At 45.0% G+C, this 20,121-nt stretch overlaps 2 protein-coding genes and 1 long non-coding RNA gene across 3 annotated transcripts in view; 2 read left to right on the top strand and 1 right to left on the bottom strand.

Annotated features, from left to right (window-relative positions):
• Positions 1 to 2,185: 2,185 nt before the first annotated feature.
• Positions 2,186 to 4,274, bottom strand: LOC144124983 (uncharacterized). Its single transcript, XM_077657982.1, has 2 exons — positions 4,020 to 4,274; positions 2,186 to 2,421 (listed from the first exon to the last, which is right to left on the bottom strand). Exons 1-2 carry the CDS (start codon positions 4,201 to 4,203, stop codon positions 2,261 to 2,263), a joined length of 345 nt encoding a protein of 114 aa, XP_077514108.1. The 5' UTR covers positions 4,204 to 4,274; the 3' UTR covers positions 2,186 to 2,260.
• A 4,082-nt stretch (positions 4,275 to 8,356) lies between these two features.
• On the top strand, positions 8,357 to 10,404 carry LOC144123348 (uncharacterized). Its single transcript, XR_013313069.1, has 3 exons — positions 8,357 to 8,438; positions 9,411 to 9,446; positions 10,354 to 10,404. It is a non-coding gene; the product is annotated as an uncharacterized LOC144123348 (long non-coding RNA).
• A 3,106-nt stretch (positions 10,405 to 13,510) lies between these two features.
• Positions 13,511 to 20,121, top strand: part of LOC144123347 (uncharacterized) — a 19,435-nt gene continuing 12,824 nt past the window's right edge. Inside the window, exons 1-4 of the mRNA XM_077656198.1 lie at positions 13,511 to 13,603; positions 14,443 to 14,730; positions 18,209 to 18,247; positions 18,748 to 18,798. Coding sequence (XP_077512324.1) covers positions 13,573 to 13,603; positions 14,443 to 14,730; positions 18,209 to 18,247; positions 18,748 to 18,798 — 409 coding nt within the window. The 5' untranslated portion in view covers positions 13,511 to 13,572. The remainder of the gene's footprint in view (positions 13,604 to 14,442; positions 14,731 to 18,208; positions 18,248 to 18,747; positions 18,799 to 20,121) is intronic.

Below are 20,121 nucleotides of genomic sequence, written 5' to 3'. Positions count from 1 at the left end.
CATGTCAGCAGATCGGTCACGAGTGCCTGTTCTGGCTAGACGAAGCCAGGCCTGCTCTTCACCATGCCCTAAAGTAAACCAAAGGGGCTCTTAATTGTAAAGGAACTGATAATAGCCATTTCTCCTTGCATCCCTCTTTCGCGGCGCAAATATGTTCTTGCGGCCGAATCCAGCCATTTTCCTTTCGGCGAAGGAACGCCCTCGACCTTTCAAAACCACTCCCGATTTCCTACGCAGCAAAAGGTATTCATAGTCGCCACGCGCGCCTAATGTGTTCATGCAGACTCTTGGACGCGTCACAGGTTTTGCCATGTAATGGAGCCCGAGCGCCCTCAAGTGAATTAACGTTCACTTTTTGTCTCGGGTCCCTCATTTCTTAGAGAAATGAAAATAAACTTAAAACTTCAAACTGTCGAGGTAAGCTCATTATTGATACTTAGACAACATCCAAAACTATTACCACGGCAAATTCATTATTGTTACTCAGACATCTTCAAAAGTTTGTCTAAGCATATTGGGTAAACGCCAAACGGACAATCATCGTCCCAGCATGAAGCGCGGGAGCCGAAGTGCGTAACATTGGTTCGGACCATGCATGACACGTGATAAACGACCGCTTCCACTAGCAGCGAAACTGTGAAAATTGGCCAAAGATCCCGACAAAGCCCCGGGCGGCTCATCACAGCATCTGCGCGGGTTAGGCCGTACTCTAGGGGAGCCACGAGCGTCGTCGGCCACGGCCACAAATCTCTCATTCCCTTGGTTGTCACCAAGCAGGAAAAAAGGCCTCTGGAAGGACGCTGTTCACGCACAAACATGTACTGCGGACTTTCCAGTGAATCAGTGTGAGTGTGAATGAGCGCATATGAGTGTGAGTGAATGACAGCGAGTCTCAGTTGTGGACATGAGTCCGAGTGAGTGGTTATGAGAGTGAGTGTGAGTAAGCCACCTTTCACGGTGCTGAGGTATCCGAGAATGACCACTTCCGCATATATGGCCATTAACCCGTTAACGCTATCGCGTCATGCGCTTAAGGCGGAGTTTAAATGTGCCCTCCAAATTTTGCCACCCGGGTAGTCTATGATTCGCCACAAGTTTAACTACAAAGTATGTTTCTTGTATTGTTGCGCAATTTTCTGAGCACACATGAAATTGGAATTCATCACTTATCCAGTACTTTTACGGGTGGTGACATCAATCTGAGCAGAGATTATCTTTCGTTTTCGTAAGTTATCGGCGTTTTTTGAAGCAAACATGCAATGAAAAATAATCGACCCCAATGAAAGAGGTGTCCACTGAAAGTCACGTGACAGTCATAGTATATGAACTGAGGTGCAAGCTACGCTGCTTGCTTGATGTTTATATGTTAACTGAAAGGGATCTTACCTGACTTTTTCTTCTGTTAATTATTTGCTCTTTGATTGTACGAAGGACCACTAACCACTCCTGCCTGCCCCCTCCCTTATGTAGTTCCCCTAACGGGACCTATGAGAGCGAACAAATGATGATAATGATTATTATGACATAATAATAATAATAATAATAATAATAATAATAATAATAATAATAATAATAATAATAATAATAATAATAATAATAATGATGATGATGATGATGATGATGATGATGATGATGATGCCAAGAAGGTGCATTATACAAGCGTTGAATTAGGTAGTCTGTAAATGCGGTTGACTATAACTTCCGGACTCAAAAAGAGAAAGCACAAAGTCTTCATCGTAACTGCAGTCAAACATACAGTGAACCAGCAAAAAAGAACATCTTAATCTTTGAGATGCAGGTTACCGCGTACTTTTCATGTGTAAGGTCGGGCATTCTTTCGGAAAACACCTTCGTTCCTCTATTCACGACCAGGGCTAACAATAATTGTATGGTGGGACAAATATAAAAAAGAGGCCAAAAGTAAAAGTGTCCTAGTCTGTGCCACTAAGATGGGCTTAATTTAATTAGAAGCAGAAAAATAACGAATAGAAAAGGAATTTTGCATAGCAGGTTAGGCCCGCACTTTTGACCGCCGAAATGTCTCTGGACCAAACGGGCTTTGCGTGCTAACCAAATCCAGCCCTACATCGTTGACGGTCGGACGCTGAGGGGCCATGAAAATTAGCGACATGCCGACAAGCTGCCGCACGACAGAAAAACGATGATTTCGTTCATGATACCACATTTATTCTATATGCATGCCAGTGCGCGCCAATTCTCCATTTCTCGATCGTCAGGTGCACAAGAAAGCGTGCTGCGTTCAGGTGCAGCGCATGTATCCGCAACTGTCCGGGCAGCACACTTTTCCCTGCTTCTGGCAGTCGAGGTTCTCGCAGGTCGTGTCCGAGGCTCCGTCCTCGCACTCTGCATCGGGTGCCGTGCCCACGTAGGGACACTGGCCCGCGTGGTGGGCGGTGCTTTCTGGCGGGTGCAGCGGCGGCGTGGGCAGAAAAAAAGACAGGCGGCATGGGACAAACATCGAAAGCAATTGTGCGCCAAAATATATACGGACGAAATGAGTGAGCGTAGCTGGTGAACACTGCGCAAAAAGGAAGGCGAGCCCTAACTTACAAAGCCTTTTTTTTTTCGATCGTTTCGCGAGCGTATACGTAACTTGCGATGAAGTTTGCCGTGTATATCGCAGAGCCGTAATACAGCCTAGCGAGAGGAGCAAGCATTTTTTACGCACCCCTGTCGTTCCATCGTACGCCACCTGCCCGCCCTTTTAGGCATGAGCTCCCGCGCTCTGTCGAAACCACACGTGGCGTGCATCAGCTAACTATGCAACGTCGAGAGCACGTAGGCAAGTAATGCTATCAGCCAAACGCGCTCTTCTTTGCAGTGCCATCTGGACACTGCAGGTTGCCTGTATGAGTTGTTCGAGCCGAATAGTTCGATGATGCAAGCGTAAAATGACCTTTTCCTTGCCCAATAGCACAATGGACGCTGCATTCAGCAGCTGTTGCACCAGCAAATCCAATTCGCTACCTTCTGTGAGTTATTATTATTCTGCGTTTTTCAGTCTGTGAATAAGAACTTATTGTTTGTATAATTTTTGTAGGCGAAGAAAAAAAAGAAGGTTTCAGTCGTATAGCATACTCAGAGCTCCGAGCATGTACGTACGTTTGAACCCAGCATTCCTTTTCGATTGAAGCAGCTGAAAGTCAGGTAGAAGCAAAATACCTACGCTTTTCTTCCAACCGCCGGGACCAAGCTTCCCCCCCCCCCCCCTCAGTTCTCGCTCGCAGTCCTTTCTGCATAATGAGCGCCCAATTCTCGGCCCATATGACTATTGTGGCACACTCCTATAAATATGCGTCATTCTTTTGAGTTTTCGATTCCAAAATGCTAGGGCTGTTGCTTAAAAAAAAAAGAAAACAGGTTAGAAGGTAGGAATAAGCGACCGGGTAGAAGTGTCCATCCCGCGAAGCTTCATCATCGCTTATAAACTGAGCAGTTAGCTTTCACTCAAGCTTCACTAAATTGCAAGTTAAGCGCTGTACAATGACAAGACTTCTTGATGCTCCGCTACTGACAACTCGCCCGGCTTCGGTTCACGCAAAATTGCAGGAACACACGTTTTCTTTTTTTATTTTGTTTTTTCCCTAAAGTTGCACTTGCGTGAGGGCGCTTTGTATTCGACCGGAAAGCAACCGCGTCAAATGTTTTCAGCCAGATTTATTAAAACGGAGACCTATTACGGATTCCATATTACCTTCTTTTGTCTCAAAAACCTATACAGCGGTCATTTTGATCATCCTGGCCGCTGTGTCAGATTCAGGGCAGGCAACAGGTTTTGAATATGACTTTCGGCAATGTACCTTTCGAGAGTTAATTTGTTCGTGCCTTCACGGCGTTTCAATGTCCATTACAAATGTCCTATAAGACGGGCACCTTCGTTATATTTACCACTATACCAAGAGAGAAGACTTCTTTAGCGTATAAAACTGAACTGCTCACCACACTTACCGCTCCAATCTGTCTAGACTGTAAAACTGGTCAGAAAATCGTTCACTTACGGCTAACGCACTCCAACTGTCCGCAGCTGTTCTCGACACAAACGGAGCCCATCATCTCGCATTCTTCGGGAATGCACGTCGTCAGCGCGCACCCTTCATCCGACCTGCCGCTCTCTGGAGCCGCCCAGCAAGTGGAGGCGACCAGCAGGGCTCCCAATGGCGTCAGCAGCAGACGGATTTCCATGGTGCTCTAAGAACGGCAAGGCTGCGCTTCTCTGAAGAGCTGGGCGGCTACTGAGAACATCCACGCTATGCCTATACGCTTGCCACCAAAAGCCAGTCGAAAGCTGGGTGAACTCGCGCCTGCCTATTTTTGGCAGAAAAATTGGCCGGAAACGACGCGGAGGGCGTCTCAGCTGACTACTTCTTCCGCGAGAGCTCACGATCTCATAACCCTCTGCCGGCGGAGCTTCGTGGTTTGCGTCCTGAAAGATAGCCCTATTTTGAATAAATGTGGAAGGGAGTGCGAGCTTAGGGCATCTTAAACTGAAAGCCTGAAGTCTACGTTTCACTTGCGGTAATGACTGCTCGCAAAGCGTAGCAGTATAGACGTACAAACGCAGAATGCAATAAAATATGGTAATACCATCCCCGCAAGCGACTGCAGTATTTCCACTCTACTAAGCGGCCGTCTTTCTCCGAAGCGAGTCAGAAGGTAGGGGTCCACGTGTAGGTTCGAATGATGAACTGGGGGAACGTTTACTGATTTACGAGAATCACATTGTTGGGGGAACGTTTACTGATTTACGAGAATCACATTGTAATAATTCAGTCCAAACGCAATAATACTAAGCGCATGGGACGGCGAAACTGGTTTGGAATTACGAAAAACGACGACGGATATATGCTCTAATTGGCTTCGTAATTTAAGTGCGTCATTTCCTATCTTTCAATTTTCTTCCGCTGATTTTTTTTCGAACTCCGAGTATCTCGTCTCTTGTCGCACGCAATATGCGGTAATAATAATAATAGTAATTGGTTTTTGGGGAAAGGAAATGGCGCAGTATCTGTCTCATATATCGTTGGACACCTGAACCGCGCCGTAAGGGAAGGGATAAGGGAGGGAGTGAAAGAAGAAAGGAAGAAGGAGGTGCCGTAGTGGAAGGCTCCGGAATAGTTTCGACCACCTGGGGATCTTTAACGTGCACTGACATCGCACAGCACACGGGCGCCTTAGCGTTTTTCCTCCATAAAAACGCAGCCGCCGCGGTCGGGTTCGAACCCGGGAACTCCGGATCAGTAGTCGAGCAATTTGCGGTAACGAAGCGGTTTTCAGAATATGGTTGCATTAGCTGTATCGGTATTACAGTGCTGCAATCTTTAATTACTCATTACAGAATCAGCTGTTCTCAGTCCTCAGGGCATCCTCCAGACTGAGCACACTCCAGTTGGTGCATCTCCCATCTACAACCACCTCTCGCACCTACCAGTACCTCCCGAGTACGAGACAGATGCTTCAACCACTTGGCCATTGCTGCGATAACGCAGTGTTTAGTGTATCCACTCTAATATATCAGTTCTAATATGTCTACTTTTTTCGTGGTCATTAACCACACTAACCACTCAAGTCACACAGTTGCAACCATCCTGCCTTTATTTTTTAATTTAGTATTCTCATCCGTAGTTCCCGGATTCGAACCCGACCGCGGTGGTTGCGTTTCGATGGAGGCGAAACGCTAAGGCGCCCGTGTGCTGTGCGATGTCAGGGCACGTTAAAGATCCCCAGGTGGTCGAAATTATTCCGGAGCCCTCCACTACGGTTCCTCTTTCTTCCTTTCTTCTTTCACTCCTTCCTTCATTCGCTCCCTTACGGCGTGGTTCAGGTGTCCTCCGATATGTGAAACAGATACTGCGCCATTTCCTTTACCCCAAAAACCAATCTTCCTTTTTTTCATTTTTTGTGTTCTCGTTTTGTGCTTCATTTACTTCGTTATCTAACCAAACAATTCATTTACACTAGAGAAGAGCAGGCGACAAGACTTAACACCAGCTCTAAGCCCATTGCCATGAATGGAATAATCAACACTAGCATATGTAACCGAACTTCGTGACTTATTTTTCGGAAGCATAAGTAGGAAGCTGTCAACAGTGCTGGTTTCTAAAATAAATGAAATGTGTCTGTTTTCAGTAAATTTTGCGCTCACTCCTAACGAATATAGCATCCCTACGCGGTCCGCGTGTATACGTGAACTCGCAGATTACTGTCGGTATCATGTTCGCGTAGTCCCAGCATCTTTTTGCCGTTGGACCTCCGGTGGAAATTATTTCTGGGCCGCGTACCGAACGCAAGGCAATCTAAGATCACGCTTCACCACGCGTAGGGAAGTCACGAACTTCTTTCACGTGTTCCTTGAAACATGCTCCCTGTCGAGCCCTGTGAAGCGTGCCGACTGCATTGGCAACGATGGAATGTCGTTAACGTCTTTTTTGACGCGCAGTGAATGCCGCCTCGGGCTGTTTTTGGCACCGCGGCGCTGTTCGTCATAGACGTTTGCTGGAGTTCTTACAGGTGTAATCTCGTAATCATTCCAAGAAACATTCTCAGAGCAATATCGTGGCGAAGCAAAAAAAAAAAAGAGGAGCCCAAGATTGCCTCGCCACGTAGGTGCAAAGTGTTCGGAGAAATATATCATGGCGTAATAGGCACGTCAACGTGGTAACGTTTTCCTTTTGAAGCTGCCATTTGTTCTAACTGGACGCGTATATATATGTGACCCATGAAACACGGCGAACCAAAAGGTTTCCCTTTTTTTTTTACTTTAGAATCCATTTTATTACGAAATATATTCAGAATCTCTGATGTAATTACGTATCAACGAAAGCAATATGTCTTCTTCTGAACACAGCTTAAAAAGCAATATCTCCTGTACAAAAGAAACGACTGATCGCAGTTGCTTGATTTGGAGGAATGATACTGCGCTAGCCAGCCCCCTGCCGGGAAGTAGAAAGGCAAACGTAAAGAGACCACGCAGTAAGCACAATTTTCGGACCGTTTTCTCTACAGCCACCGAAGAGTTAACCTGAACAAAAAAAAACCTCACTTAAGATACCTTTCTAGTGCCTTTGTGGCATGTTCAAGATTCCTGAGGTCCAGTCATGAGAAACGATTGCCCTGAATCATATCACACCAGTGTCGTCCTCTACGTCCTGTTACGCTCCTCCCTGAGTGTATAGTAGCCAACAGAAAGTGAGGCTAGTTAACCTTCCTTGTTTCCTTTTTTTTCTCTAGTCTCCAACTCTGTCCATAAATACCCAATGCTTCCAGCCTGAACACAGCGTTATCAGTAGTAGTGTGTACTATTTCATTTGATTATATTGAATATTGCCAGGAGGAGAGGCCAGAGGAGGCACACAAAGCATGCTTCCAGAGGTGGCCTACACCACGTATCATATATATTGACACTGGTGGCTGAACAGGCCAAAAATTCCCAGCAAAACACTGTATAGATTAACACACGCATTAAGTGAAAAATTAAATTAAAGGCGTAGGAAAATCACAGTTGCAATCTACGCAGTAACAAGGGAATTAAATGGTGAACTGTCTGAACAGTAAGACAGCCACACAAACATTTTGTGAGAAACAAAGCGCATTTCAAAATAAATACTCATATTAGAGTAGACGAATTGGATACGCTGTGAAATGACATTATCTAATTATAAACAGTATCAAATAAACGAAAAATAATTAGCAAAATATTAGCACTTTTTCAGATTGATGAAGATTATAAAGAAGAAAAACGCATTTTCAGTTTTTTTTATTTCTCAGCTACAAATACACTGGCTCTTTCATGAGCAATTTCTACAAGAGTTAGCTACGCATTACACAGGTTGTAATTTGGCTACGTATGCTTTCGACTCCATAGTTAGCTCCAGGTCTTGTAGTGGATGAGTAAACCACGCGTAAATCATGTGTTACATTCCTAGAAAGATAAGCATATTATAAAAATAAACGAAATCCTGCTTGACTTTATAGAAAATATCAATCGCCAAACTCAAGTTGTTACAATGAGAAAGATTGCGAACATGAAAAGTTTCACAAATATTTGTTTTATTAGCTGGGCCTGCCCACATTGCACGTAGGGCTCTTTTCTGAAGTGAAAACGATTTATGGGAACCGGTATTATTGCAGGTACCCCCCCCCCACACGCACACACACACAATATGGCAGCATACAAAACGGAGTCAAAGACGAAACTGGGTTTTCCTTGGTTAGTATTCAGGCATTCTCTGTTAACGAAACTGCACTGTTCACAAGCTTCGGCCAGTATACTTGCGAATCGAAACGGAACTGAAAGAAATATAAAGCAAGAAAAAGAAGCTTGGATGCACGCGCTGCACGTGTGCTCCGTAGAAGAAGAACCACAAGGCACAGGGCTCCATCATCGGCGCTTCGCTTCGCAAGTGTACCGGGCATGGAGTGTAAGAACGTACCACCGCCTGCGTTCTGCAGGATTCCCACCGTGGTGGCTCAGTGGCTGTTGCGTTTAGCCACACAACTCACGGTCGCTGGTTCAATCGCGTATGCGGCTGCGGTAGCACGTCGATGGAGAAGCAATGCAGAAACGCCCACGCCGTGAGATTTCAGTGCACGCTAAAGAACCCTCGGATTGTTTGGCTGTGTAGCTAGTTGGTTTCGAGGAACAGGCAGGCGCAGTGACTCACTCGCGGTGGGCACCTGAAAAGCGCCATGAGAGAAAGGACAAAGATGTGGGTGAAAGAAGAGAGATGTCGCCGTAGTGGAATCTATGGCCTAGCGGAAATTAATCTCGATACCACTCGGTTTACCTCTTAGCAGAGAGTGTTGATTTTGCATGTAGTAAGCCATTAATCTTAATGGCCTGCAGAGGAATGTTACGCTCCTCAGTCGCTTCTTCGTTTCATGGAAAGGGGGCATCTAAACTAACGTTGTTACTTGGCACCAGATACGTGGTGCACTTTTTTTTTCTTCGAAAGCTATTTATCTGACCACTGCTACGCTATCGAGAATTCTTTGTTCTCGACAGGCAGTTTGTTTGCCGAAGGGGTCTTGTTCTGCTGAGGTTACAGAATAATAGAGCACAATATCCTTTCTTCGACCAGCAAACCTAGTAAACATAGAGGCACTTTCTTATGAAGAGGTGAGAACTATAAAAATAAATAGGATATCGACGACTTTTGTGGGAGATTGTCTCGCAGCCAAAGAAGTCCAACCCAAATAAGTCTCGAATGAAGCATAATTCTCTGCTTGTAACCTGGTTCTGATATCTCTCACTCGAAATAAACTAAACAGCTATAACCAGATCAATAACGTTTTAATATGAAGTTGTACTACCCATGGCGAGGGAGAAGTTTTCTAAGGAAAAGCGGTATTGATTTTGTGCAACTAAAATTGCTATCTTTCTTCCTATACAGACGATGACGACAGCGAAGCGCTCGAAGATCAATATGGTAAGCACGGACGTAATTAACTGATGTATTTCAGTACTGGTTGTTTATTACTTTTTCATTGTTAAGGCTTATGGATTGACAGGCGCAAATAGCACAGCTCCTGTCTGCCTGCGCGCCGTGCCGTGTATTGATTAGTTTAAGATTATGTACAAGCTGCATGATGCGTTCGATACACGACTCACGAAGCCCCAGCTGTAGTCGGAACTCACTTCAAAACGCACTGCTCGGCTGGCAGTTACAGCGCTGGCAGACAAGTCGGAAGCTGAAGCGAGGTGTTTTACTTTATTGTTTCCGAATTTCTGGATTTGCCTATGGTAATAAATAAGGCTGTCATGAACAACAACACGGGTTTATTCAAGACGTCGCGTTGCCGGTAGTATATTGATCATATTGATGCATTAAAAATTAAGGTAATTTTGCACTGATGCTGTGAAAGCAGCCTTCTGACCGCAGACAAACATGGAGAAAAGTACGCGTTTTAATGCCTCAAGAGATGCATATCCAAGAATTGTGATTTCAAACACAATCCATGTACACCAGGCGTCACTACAACTCGCGGAAATGAACTCATATTGAGTCAAACAACAGTTGGCGCTTTGTATTTATACCAAAAAGCATTCTGGGCTAATATGGTGGAATTCTATTTATCAGATATTTCATTCTGATTCTTTGAAGCTAGCGTTATTGGTATGAGCGAAGCCCGCGCTCAGCTGTCGCTAACGCCTCTCACTTGAAGAGGTGGAAGGTATACACGGATTCGGATAGGAAGAAAAAGAATCGCAATGCTACGCCAGTCCTGGACCTGAGGAGAAAAAACGCTCCCATTCATTTGCAAACGTTCAGCACGTAAATGCTATGGGTGCTTTCATCGACCCCAAAACTTAAAAGTTTTTCGTCCCTACTGCAGAAGACGAAGGCTCAGAATTTGAAGATGAGCCAAGTGATCTTTCCCCAGCTTGTAAGTATTGACCGTTCGCGAAGAATTTTTTTCGATAAACTCGAGCTGCTTCCAGTAGCTATAGGAGGAGGAGGAGGGAGGGGATTTTAATGGAACAGGAGAGGTCTGCCTGGCAGTAGCTATAGGCACTGTTGCTATTAATACCGGGCTCTTGAAGGACCGCTACAATCGTTGAACAGTTTCAGAGGGATGATATTTGCAGGAATATCTTTCATGAAAATAAGAAAAAAACGTGTTGTCATGGTCAGTGCGTTTGCATTCGCATTTTTCCCATGAAACTATACCGTGCGTGTAAGAGCGCAAAACTCAGTAATCGCTTTAAAATAAATGTACAAGATTTTGTGGCGTTTATTCCTGAGAGGACAGCCTGAAGTCTAAGTTTCGCAACGAGTCGGCGTAGGTTATTGTAACGCAATGTAGTCTATTGAATTGTAGCACAAAAACAGCAGATCACTCCGTGGTGGGGCGACAGCTGGTACTCACACTGTCATTGTTTCACGTAAAACACAAAAATAGAAAAGATATCAATGGATAAACAAAAAACCAAACATTTCTTGTTAGTGATGGTATTTCGAAAACTCACCTTTAACTCTCAACATATAATATGCTGAAGAACTCGTCTGGGATGAAACGCGTTTCTTCCTTGATAGATACGCACCTATAAACGCAAGAAAACGAAGCTATCCTCTGGTTCCAGTGCAGGAAGTTTCACAGGAGCTCCGTAACGCTGTTTTATTTTCGTTTTCATTGAACTGCATTTTTCTTGCTGACCTAAACGCGCTCGCCTTTTTCACATTCGGTGGTTAAAGATCAATTCGCTGGAAAGCATGCGGTAATTTTGCACTGCCGATTAAAACGCTCGGAGAATATCCGCATCAAAAAAAAAAGCGGCGTTCCACGCGATTCTAACCTTGATGGTTTATACGGAAACCCCGAGATGGCGCCACTTTCCCACTGAGGAGCGCGGGAGTTGTGCGGCGAACTTCTCCGTAGCGCTCAGCTGGAGTGCCATGAAGTATGCGCGAATAGACGCAGACGCGCGAGATTCATTCTTCTTTAAAGAGGCACTGGAGAAATTGAAGTTGGTCTGTAGCGACAGGTTACTTTATTCTAACGACGACGACCATACATTCACTACAAGCGGAGCTTTTATATGCCAGTAAAGGCGAACAAAAAATAAAGGGCATATGTCGCCAACGGCGGTGCGTCGACAAAGTTTTTGGAAATCCCGGATGCTAGATTGTGCTGGCACTAACTTCAAAACGGGAATCATGGAGCACATTTCGGTGTTTACGTCACCAATTTGATTCGAGTGGCGCGAGATATTTTAAATTCAATTTTCTCAGCAATAAATGCATACTTCGTTGCCGAGAAACATCAACATAACCGGATAGAGCCAGAGAATCAATTTTTACTTTCTTTAAAAAATTCGAGTGCTCTTCGGTGTTCCTTCAAACCAGGACTTCATCAGTGACCTTTGCCTGGAATCATATTCAGTAGCGTTCAGCAGCAGACAAACTATAATACCTACATACGTTACCCACTAAGGCGTCAACCGGTCTGAGGCAGAACGCCAATTAATTTGGTCACTTTTTTTTATTTTCGATAGTTAATTAGCGATAAACGACTTCCTTGAGGAGGAATGTATAGATTGAGGTTTTATCTGCGGAAAGAACGTAACAATTGTTCAGTTCAGTTCAGTTCAGTATTAGTACCTTAAAGGCCCCCTTTTTCCGCGGGTATTGCATTGTAGCACACATGTGGTTTTGCCGGTTTTTTTTTCTTTTGTTCTGCGAGTTGTTTAGTTTAATTATAGTTTCGCGTCTTGTTTTACTTTCCACATGTGTTTTCTCTTTTGCTTTTCTTGAACAGCGAAACGGTAAGTGTGACTGGTGCAAACATTTGTGAGAAGAAAAGAAGAGCTGGTAAAAAGAGATCTTCTTCCTAGAAATTCCCTTTTTTCTGCTTTCCGGCATCTTATGTACTTGTGTTCTGTTATTTTACTTTTTAGTTTTGCTGTTTTTTTAGTTTTCATATTCTTTATTTTTTTCGACAAGTCCTCTCATTGTTAACTATTGAGAGCTTCCTCCTGTACAAGCCTGGAAGGACTTACAGCGCTGATAAGCTGAAATAAATGTGAAAGAAGCCGATGGCATTTCGTGCAATCTGGAAAAACTAAATATAGTTTGCATAGCTCTTCTTGTTATAAGAAAAAAAGACAGACAGCTGCGATTGCTTGTTATGATAATTTATTTGATTGTAACGTTCCTGACTAGTGATGCAAGACGATCGATAGTTGTGTCACTATCGAACTATCGATGGTAAAAAAACTATCGATAGTGGTATCGATAGTTATATCGTCACCACTATCGATAATAATTTCGAACTGTCCCAGCAACCTTTTATGCTGAATTGTCCCGCTTTTGCGTCTCAATTTCAAGTGGTAGTCATTTTATTTTAACTCTAGCAAGCTCTCACAACACCGGCAGCTATCTTTAAAATTGGTTAACTTGTATACAGCTCAGCGTGTAGAAGAAAAATGCACTAGGCTTGCACAGTGCATGTGCCATGCTATCATGAGGCCACAGCAATTAACGTTCGTTCTTATTCTTGCGTCGTCTTGTTGCATTCTTCGTTGCACATTAAAGAACTACACCTGGTCGAAATCATTCGGAGAACTGCACAACGCACCCCTCCTAGCTTGAGTCTCTTTCAGGCATTAAGCCTCATAATACCGTCAAACCAACAAGGTATCGCAAATGTTTAGGCAATATCGCTGGGCAACGAATGCAGAATATCGATAGTTTCACTATCCATAGTCTTACTATGGACAGTATTACTATCGACAGCCTTACTATCGATAGTCTTACTGTCGACGGTCGCACTATTAATAGTCTCACTATCGATAGTACTATCGATAGTACTATTAATAGTCTATCGATAGTATAACTATCGATGGTTTTTACACTATCTATAGCTTCACAAAAAATATCGATACTATCGATAGTAAATTTTCCGATAGTTTTGCATCCCTATACCTAACGCCTACTTTTTTCTTTTCACGCCTCCTTCGGAAACCCACCCTACCTCCCATGCCGCAGGAAATACCTTGGAGCGATCGCTTTGGCTGGCTTGGTCGTGTTTGCTTTGGCTGGCGTGGCCACCTACATGGCGATGAACCGTGGCGCCGCCGCAAAAGGTTGCGCTCACTTGCATCCGAAAGACGCCATGAATTTAATGAATGCATGCCCGGCTGTATAATTTTTTTTTCAAGTAATGAGAAGAAATGCAGTCACGCAAAGATCTGGAAAATTTTCCGAACCCCTTTAGGCAGCCACTCAAGGTGCTTGTGGGAAGAGTTGCTATTGAGCCTAGCGCCTTCTCCCTTCGTTTTACGTTTTGTTTTAAAGGTCTCCATCATTTTTCCCGTTGTTTTATTCTTTGGTTGTAAATGGGAAGTATAGTTTCTTCAGTTTGAGTTTGCTATTCATGAAATGTCCGCAGCGACCGAGATTTTTCAGTCATTGCAACGTTCAAACAGTTTTTGATACATCTATATATCTAGACAGAATTCCGTTTTTGTTGTTCGTTTGGTTCCCTAGTTAAATACCACGGGATAAATTCTTGCGGGGGAAAAATTTCTACTACGTATTCAGACATGACACACTCGATTCCAGTGCACAAAAAAAATTATGTTCCTGTTAAACCAGTTTTTTTGCGACTCCTTTTTGTCCACCCTACTAGACCAATCATTAAACAACGACAGGAATTCGTACCGCGTTGGTCGTTACAGTGAGAAATCCTGAGGTAACAGACAATTGGCTTTTAGGCTTAAAAGATAATAACCCAGACGAGTGACGTCAAGCTGGCTTGTCAACATCTGGAAACTCTAAACACACCGGCAGTTACTCCGTGTTGCCTGTCATGTCTTCACTTGACTCACCCGCGCATTAAGTAGCTTCGCCTTCGAAGTACCCTAAGCCCTGCGCAGCCAAAGCTGCGCCTTCGTAAGAGTTTGCGCTTGACTGCTGAACGCAGACCGCGCCCGGGCACATGCTCTGCGCACTGGCGACGAGAGCGGCGCGACGACTCACGCCGTGAGGCCCGAGAACAGGCCTCCGGAGGCCGGGCGACGTGCGGGTACTGAGCGTCCGACGACGAGGACGAAAAAGACGACGACCACGACGACTTCCAGCTCGACCACCACGACCGCGTCGAGGGCCGAACCGGAGACGACGACCGCAGAGGTCGGCACCGTTGTCCACAACACCATCGGCGAGCTCGATGCCGGCGAAGGCACCCAGAACGAAGAGGACGACCTACCAGGTGCGGTGCAGAATTTCTCTGGTCCCTGGCGTCGCTCCAGCGTACTTTGGCGGTGAATAATAATAATAATAATAACAATAATAATAATAATAATTGGTTTTAGGGAAAGGAAATGGCACAGTATCTGTCTCATATATCGGCGGACACCTGAACCGCGCCGTAAGGGAAGGGATGAAGGAGGAAGTGAAAAAAGACAGGAAGGAAGAGGTGCCGTAGTGGAGGGCTCCGGAATAATTTCGACCGCCCGTAGATCTTTAACGTGCACTGACATCGCACAGCACACGGGCGTCTTAGCGTTAAGCTGGGATGGCTGCTCAAGCAAATCGTCGCTGCCCACGGAGTTGCATGCGGCTTCCTGCATTATAGTAGGAAGTGACTGAGTGTATACTTGCAAATAACGCTCGCTGACAATCTATAACTTTAGACGGGTTTTCCAGGGTGTCTGTACATGTATAGGGCACCAAAACATGATTTTGTTAGACAGAAACGAACACAGCAGCGAGGAGTACCAACTGACCCAATCCTCGAAAACTTCGTTGTTGTGCAAATGCCGTTGCGTCAAGTACTGTAACAATATAAATGTCTCACAAATTCTTAGTTTTTGTTTAGACTTGCTTAATTTAGCAACTGCGCTGGTTTTAAACTGGAGTGCTTTGTTCTTTGACAAACGGACTCTTTTTGGAGACATAGGACCAGTCTCTCTAACACCCCCATGGTTAAGCCTGACAGTTAATCTCAACTTCCAGGAACACCTGCAGTTCTCTCAAACACTGCAGTGCTTTTAGAGTAAGATATCCGCCGGAAAGGATGTGGAACAAAGCACGGTAAAGTTAATATTCAGCTTTTTCGGTATATGCGTAAGGCTACATATGAGAGCCTGCGTGGTTCTATAGGCACCGAGTACGTAACCGATACTTCACTATTTGAATTACCATTGCGATTTTTTTCCTTATTGGTTGTTACTGTGCCCCGAGGAATAAGGCAAGCTTTATTTTGGGTCATCAAACCATTACTTTTTATGTCCTGTTTACTGCGGTAAAGGAGAGAACGCACATGTTCCCGTGTCGCGGCATGTAGCGTAAATTTTGGTGCATGCAGATGTAGCCTACGAGTTTTATGCAAACTAAAGTGTCATGAAAGAAAAAAAAACAATTATGTCTTTTTCCCAATGCGTCACATCCAGCTTTCACGCTACATGTGCGTACATCATTTTTCTATTTTTTGCTTCACTGCTGCCACAGCAATTCCTAAAGCGAGGTGCGCATCGTAAAGTTGCAAATGTGGTGCAATTCCTATCACGGTATGTACTCGGTGGGCCACTGTGATACTAAATATATATGAAACGCACTCAGTGGGTATCCGCAATGCCAGTGCACATAAGAGCAGGAGGATATCAGTGTCATGAGTTAATTTGGTTTGGTGTAGTGGGGTTTAACGTCCCAAAGCGACTTAAGCTATGAGGGACGTCGTAGTGGAGGGATCAGGATAATTTTTGCCACCTGGGGTTTTTTAACTTGATTTGGGCGCTCGGCTACTGATCCGGAGTTCCCGGGTTCGAACCCGACTGCGGCGGCCGCGTTTTTATGGAGGCGAAACGCTAAGGCGCCCGTGCGCTGTGCGATGTCAGTGCACGTCAAAGATCCCCAGGTGGTCAAAACTATTCCTGAGCCCTCCACTACGGCACCTTTCTTCCTTTCTTCTTTCACTCCCTCCTTTATCCCTTCCCTTACGGCGCGGTTCAGGTGTCCGCCGTTATGTGAGACAGATATTGCGCCATTTCCTTTCCCCAAAAACCAATTTTTCAATTTACCAATTTTCTTTAACGTGCACTGACTTCACACAATACACGGGCCTCTGGCATGAAATGATAATGAAAACTGGTTTAGAGGAAAGGAAATGGCTCAGTAACTGTCTCGCTTATCTGGGGGGACACCCGAACCGCGCCGTAATAATTGTTTTTTTTTTGGGGGGGGGGGAAGGAAACTGCGCAGTATCTGTCTCATATATCGTTGGACACCTGAACCGCGCCGTATGGGAAGGGATAAGAGAGGGAGTGAAAGAAGAAAGGAAGAAATAGGTGCCGTAGTGGAGGGATCCGGGATAATTTCGACCACCTGGGGATCTTTAACGTGCACTGACATCGCACAGCACACGGGCGCCTTAGCGTTTTTCCTCCATAAAAACGCAGCCGCCGCGTAAGGAAAGGGATAAAGGAAGGAGTGAAAGAACAAATGAAGAAAGAGGTGCCGTAGTGGAGGTCTCCGGAATAATTTCGACCACCTGGGGATCTGTAACGTGGTGGTGGTGGTGGAAAATTTTATTGCTAACGATGATGTAAATGGTGGGGGGGTGGGGGGGGGAGCGAAGCCCCCTACATGGATGCTCCCTCACTATGAGGAGGTACCCCTACAACACGAAGGATAGCCCTTGAAGAGCATTCCTTCTCAAAGCACTGGATATGAGCCGGCGCTGGTCTTGAGGAGAAGTTTCGTTCATAAGAGTCTCCCAGTAAGACTCTGCCACAGTCGGTGATGGGGGATGAGGGAAGGCGGGGCATGTGAGCAGGGTGTGTAGAAAGTCTCCTGGTTTTCCGCAAAGCTTGCATGATGAGGGGAATTGGTCTGGGTATCGATCATGTAGTAGTATGGGGTATGGAGCAGTCCGAGTTTGTAGTGAATTGGTCTGGGTATCGGTCATGTAGTAGTATGGGGTATGGAGCAGTCAGAGTTTGTAGTCGTCGCCAGTGTGCGGCCTGCGCTATGATGAGGGATGGGGATGGGGCTGGGGGTGCGTACTCCCTTCGTTGTTCCCTGGTAGTACGAGAGAATATCACGGAAGGAAAGCAGACGCTCCTCGGCCCGTACAAGGGGCTCGACTAACGCCCGGAATGTGAGACCCCGGGCTAAGGAATGAGCCTCCTCGTTGCCAGGGAGGCCGGCATGGGCTGGCGTCCAGATGAGGGTTATAGGGCGCCAGGGCTACCAGAAGTGTAGTAAACGAGCAGCAGTGTGGGATATGTAGCCAGATCTTTGACGTGCACCGACGTCGCACAGCAAACGGGTGCCTTTTGCGTTTCGCCTTCACTGAAACGCAGCCGCCGCGGGTGGGTTCGAAACCCGGGCATTTCGCCACCATCGAAATGCGACCGCCGCGGCCTGGATTGAACCCTCGCCTTTCGTGTCAGCATCCGAGCACCATAACCACTGAGCCACCGCGGCGGCTCATAATTTAATCATGCCTCGAAAACCATGACGCGTTTTACCTGGGACTTCTCTGCAATCCCTATTATGTTCTAGGTTTCCTTCTGAGACAACGTGGCCCTGAATGCTGGCACCAGACGCATGGCTTGTACAGGGAAATCGTCGATTAGTGTGCGTCGTGGATGAAGTAGCGTTGTATGCCGGATAAGCCATGGCCACCTTTACACAGCTCTGGCCCTTTACTATAGTCTCCTAAAAGACTTGTTCTACTTTTGCAGATGCCCTGCCCGAAACAAAGTCTCCTCAAGTTCACGAAAGTAAGAGAGCCAAATCTTGTCACTAGGTACGCGCCCAACTGCGTGTAGAGGTGTAATGCGAAACGTTTACAGAAGCTTGACTGCTTCGCGCACTTGTTGTATTTGTCTCATCTGTACGCAAACTAATTCTGTTTAAACGTTCTCTTCCTCAGAAATCAGCCTTCAAATTGAGGGTCTTGAGTTCACACGAAAACTCTCTGGCTTCATGAAGTGAAATCATTTTGCGAATTCATTTTTAGAGCGTTTAGTATATGGCCTAGAAATTTAAAAGCTATGTTAGCTGACCGGGTTATCACAGTATCCGCTTATTGCGCCCCTCATAGGTTGCGAAAAAACGTAGTGATGTTTGTCCCGAAAGCAAAGATTGCTATTTTGTTTCTGTTAATATGTGTTCACAACACGTTCATTACTCATGTCTCGCTAATCAACGCTAAGCATGTGATTCATGCTCATGGTAGTTTTGCGCTCTGCCTGATAACTTGTTCTGCTCTTTTTATCAGCGTCAGTGGCGACGGAAGCTGAGGAAACAACATTGTATGAAGCTGCTGAAGGTATGCCTGCCAAGCCTCTTTAAAAGCAATTTTCAAGCATTTTTTGTTGTGTTTTGATTATTGCTGTGCATTTACTCATTTCTTTTTTTCGTCCAAAAAAAACTAGATATATTCGTGGTCAAGGAGTAGTTCTATTTTTGCTGATTTTATTTTTTGCCTTTGCTCAATTTTTGACGCTTATTTTGCTGTTTGTAGCTCAAATACGACATTAGCAGGCAGATTAATTGAAATTGTGCGTATCAAGGGCATTTTATTTTATTAGCAAAGACAACTTCTGAGTGCTTGTGATGAAACTAGAAGAGGTAAGTCGAGTGAAGGAAGCCGAGCACGATGTCTGTTTAAGAAAAGTGGTGTTGGAGGCAGCTCAAGCCACGAAGGTGGCTAGGTTGTCTATGAACGCTCCCTAGCTCGAAGAACTGAAGTGGGCAAATACAGGGGCAGTTTCAGCACTCAAAGGCCCATGCATATATCATTGTGTACCCACCACCATCCATGAGCTGTCATAAAATGCGGTACACCTTTCCTGCAATGCATTTCATGCTAATACTCAACGAGACAGATTCCATTTTTTTAAGTTTGTTATTTAAGCAGTATTCAGAAAACCATGATTTCTACTTTTCACGGCATGGGATAGCTCTCGGCACCTGCACACACGCAAACTTAATATTCTTCCTTAGGGATAAATTAGTGATCTTTACTGTCTATGCTGGAACTGACGAAAAGCATGTCGATTGCACCGCATATTTAGAAGCTTCAGTTCTTGAAGCGTGAGGAATCTCATATTAGCATTTGTTACTGAATAGAACACCTAGTGATGTCTCATAACCGTAAACAATAAAATCCCCTCAGTAAGATCTAAAATTGCGTATTGCGAACCCTGTTTCGCCTGCTGCAACATGAAAGGTCCAGCGGTTTGGAAAAATTGAGGCATTTCGGTCTTTAAAATTCTCTGAGACTCCGTAAACAATCCATTTTTCACAAATTTTAGTTCTCAAATTATCTGAAAAGAAAAAATAATCCGTATGGAACATCACTGGCTCACTCAAGCTACCAAGATAACTGGAAGGCCCTTGTGTATGGATACCTTGGAAAGCATTACAGTTTTCGTTAAACGAAACAGATGATTATCATGATAATTTTTTATGGCGCGAGGGAAGCTTTGGCTAAATAGTGCCATGAAAAGGGGTATTTTCGTCTGCACAAGTTGTGGTAAAAGACCCATATACCATGCATTTCACCCTAAAAAAAAGCCAAACACAAGGCCAGGGGAAAGCTTGTACCCAATGAATCAACGGTAGGTACCCGGCGGCACTGGGGATCGCA

The sequence above is a fragment of the Amblyomma americanum genome, chromosome 3 (assembly GCF_052857255.1).
Source record: "Amblyomma americanum isolate KBUSLIRL-KWMA chromosome 3, ASM5285725v1, whole genome shotgun sequence".
Lineage (NCBI taxonomy): Eukaryota > Metazoa > Arthropoda > Arachnida > Ixodida > Ixodidae > Amblyomma > Amblyomma americanum.
Note: the sequence above shows the minus strand (reverse complement) of the source record. Positions and strands in the feature narration are given on the sequence as shown.